The following is a 2413-nucleotide window of genomic DNA, read 5'->3' on the forward strand; positions in this document are numbered from 1 at the left end:
CTGTTAAAAAAAAACTATGTTATAATTTGATCAAATTTCTCACTTTAATCTTTAAAATGATTTCATATTTCAATTTCAACTTAAGTATCCATATATTTAGATTCAAAATAATATGTCAAGAATTTTGAATAAAAAAAATACAATCGATCGTAGGACTAAATTTATTTATTTATTTTTAAAAAAATTTAATCAACTAGTTTTATATATATATATATATATATACCTTAAATATGAAAGAATTCCTTGCATGTACTTCTAATTGAGAATAATTACTTACAAATAAAAAACACAAATAAATTTAAATAAAAAATACAATAATGTTGAAACTAATAAAGAGGTTAACTTCAAAACAAAATAAAAGAAGACAAATACAAAAATTTATTTTTTACTTTGGAACATAGAGTTGGATTTCTATCTAATTTAGGAAATGAAGGGACCTTCTATTCTATTTGGCAAGTACTTAATAAATATTAATAATTAATTACAAAAAATTTTAAGAAATAAAAGGTTTTCCTTTTTTTAAAATAATAACTTAATTTTTTTATATCATAAAAGTAAAAGAAATTTATTTTATTTTAGAGTTGATTAATTAAAAAAACTAATTAATAATTTAATAAACGAATAAATAGATAATCAAAAGTAGCCTAGTATAAATGTCTCTTAAACTCATTTTAGATGGAAGTTAACAAGCAATGCAAATGCACGGGTAACTTAGTTCTGAATAAACGCGAAAGCAACACTTATAGGGTGGTGACGAATTCAAGGGTAGATAAGAAAAAGAAAAAATGTGTAGCCTCGAGAAGCGTGGCAACGCCTGGGTACTAACCCTCGACGGCGACGACGGCGACGTCCAACACCGCCTCAACCCAACCCTAATTGATTCCCTCCTCTCAACGCTTAACCGTCTCGCATCTCAAGCCACTCCCGGCTCCGTCCTCGTCACCACCGCCACCGGCAAATTCTTCTCCAACGGCTTCGACCTTTCCTGGGCGCGCGCCGCCGCTTCCGCCTCCGCCGCCACCGACCGCCTCCAGTTCATGGTGGACTCCCTCAAGCCCGTCTTGGCGGCGATCATGTCCCTTCCCATGCCCACCATCGTCGCCATCAACGGCCACGCCTCCGCCGCCGGGTTCCTCCTCGCGGTCAGCCACGATTACGTCCTCATGCGCAGCGACCGCGGCGTGCTCTACATGCCGGAGGTAGACCTCGGGCTGCCGCTGCCGGGCTACTTCGCCGCCGTCATAAGGTCCAAGATCAGGTCCCCGGCGGTGATGCGCGACTTGGTGCTGGGCGGCGCGAAGCTAACGGCGGCGGAGGCGGTGAGGATGGGAATCGTGGATTCGGCGCACGATAGCGCGGAGAGCACGGTGGAGGCTGCAATGCGCCTGGGGGAGCAGTTGGCACGGAGGAAGTGGGTGGGTGAAGTGTACGCAGAGATAAGGAAAAGTCTTTACCCAGACGCGTGTAAGGTTCTAGGGTTGACTCAGAAAGCGATCGTCTCCAAGATCTGAATCAATGAATCTCTATTATTTCATTAATCCGTGTTTGGATTGGCTTTTTCTTACTCTTGGACGCGCATCCTCCTGCAACAATATAAAGCGGCTTCTACGTCTTTCTAGTAGATACTTACGCGCATCCAAACGCCACACAACAAACAATTATTAGTTAATTATTTTTGTTTGTTGTACTTTTGTATCTTTTCCTGGACCCGAAAGATCCGCTTTCACTTATCAATAATAAATAATTTTTTTTTTTCTAAAAGTAAATATATCGGACTGATAAATTTATTTCTAAATATGAAAAAAAAATTAGTCTTTAAAAATATAAAAAGTGAGTTAATTTTATCTTATCGTTTACTTTCATGTGTTAATGTTATGAAATCTAAAATTATTAACAAATACATTTTTACATTTAATTGACATTTTGATCAGATTCAATTTATTGAATATATTTATTCATAAGTTATATTTTTTTAAGAACGAAAATGCAATAAAGTTGTTAAATTTAAAAGTATATTTGTGAGTAACTTTATTTTTGTCTTTTGCATGTTAGGTAATTGAGTTTTCTAACATTAAAAAATGAAAGTTTTTGATGAGATAAATTTATCTTATTTTATAGATTAAATTTTATTTTTTTATCTTTTAGAAAAGAATTTGTTAGTATTATACACACATAAAAATAATTATTTATTCTAATAAGAATTCTTTAATTTTTAAATTTAATTTATATTTAATCAATGTGTAAAAGATTTTTATAACTTGATTTATACTACATTTGACTTGTTAGTTTTAGTTTGTATGTTTGGATTAACGTATAAAACCTTAGGAAGACCTAAGGATCTGAAATTCTGAATGCTCTTCAATCTTTTTAGTTTCTCCCTCTTTCATTTGACTTGTTCTTTTCATTTATTTTT

The 2413-nt window shown here is 34.4% G+C and overlaps 1 protein-coding gene across 1 annotated transcript; it reads left to right on the forward strand.

Annotated features, from left to right (window-relative positions):
* The first annotated feature begins 628 nt into the window (after nucleotides 1-628).
* Nucleotides 629-1761, forward strand: LOC100819162 (enoyl-CoA delta isomerase 2, peroxisomal). Its single transcript, XM_003543023.5, has one exon. The coding sequence runs from the start codon at nucleotides 786-788 to the stop codon at nucleotides 1509-1511; it is 726 nt and encodes a 241-aa protein (XP_003543071.1). The 5' UTR covers nucleotides 629-785; the 3' UTR covers nucleotides 1512-1761.
* The last annotated feature ends 652 nt before the right edge of the window (nucleotides 1762-2413 follow it).

This window comes from Glycine max, chromosome 13 (genome assembly GCF_000004515.6).
Source record: "Glycine max cultivar Williams 82 chromosome 13, Glycine_max_v4.0, whole genome shotgun sequence".
NCBI classification, from domain to species: domain Eukaryota; kingdom Viridiplantae; phylum Streptophyta; class Magnoliopsida; order Fabales; family Fabaceae; genus Glycine; species Glycine max.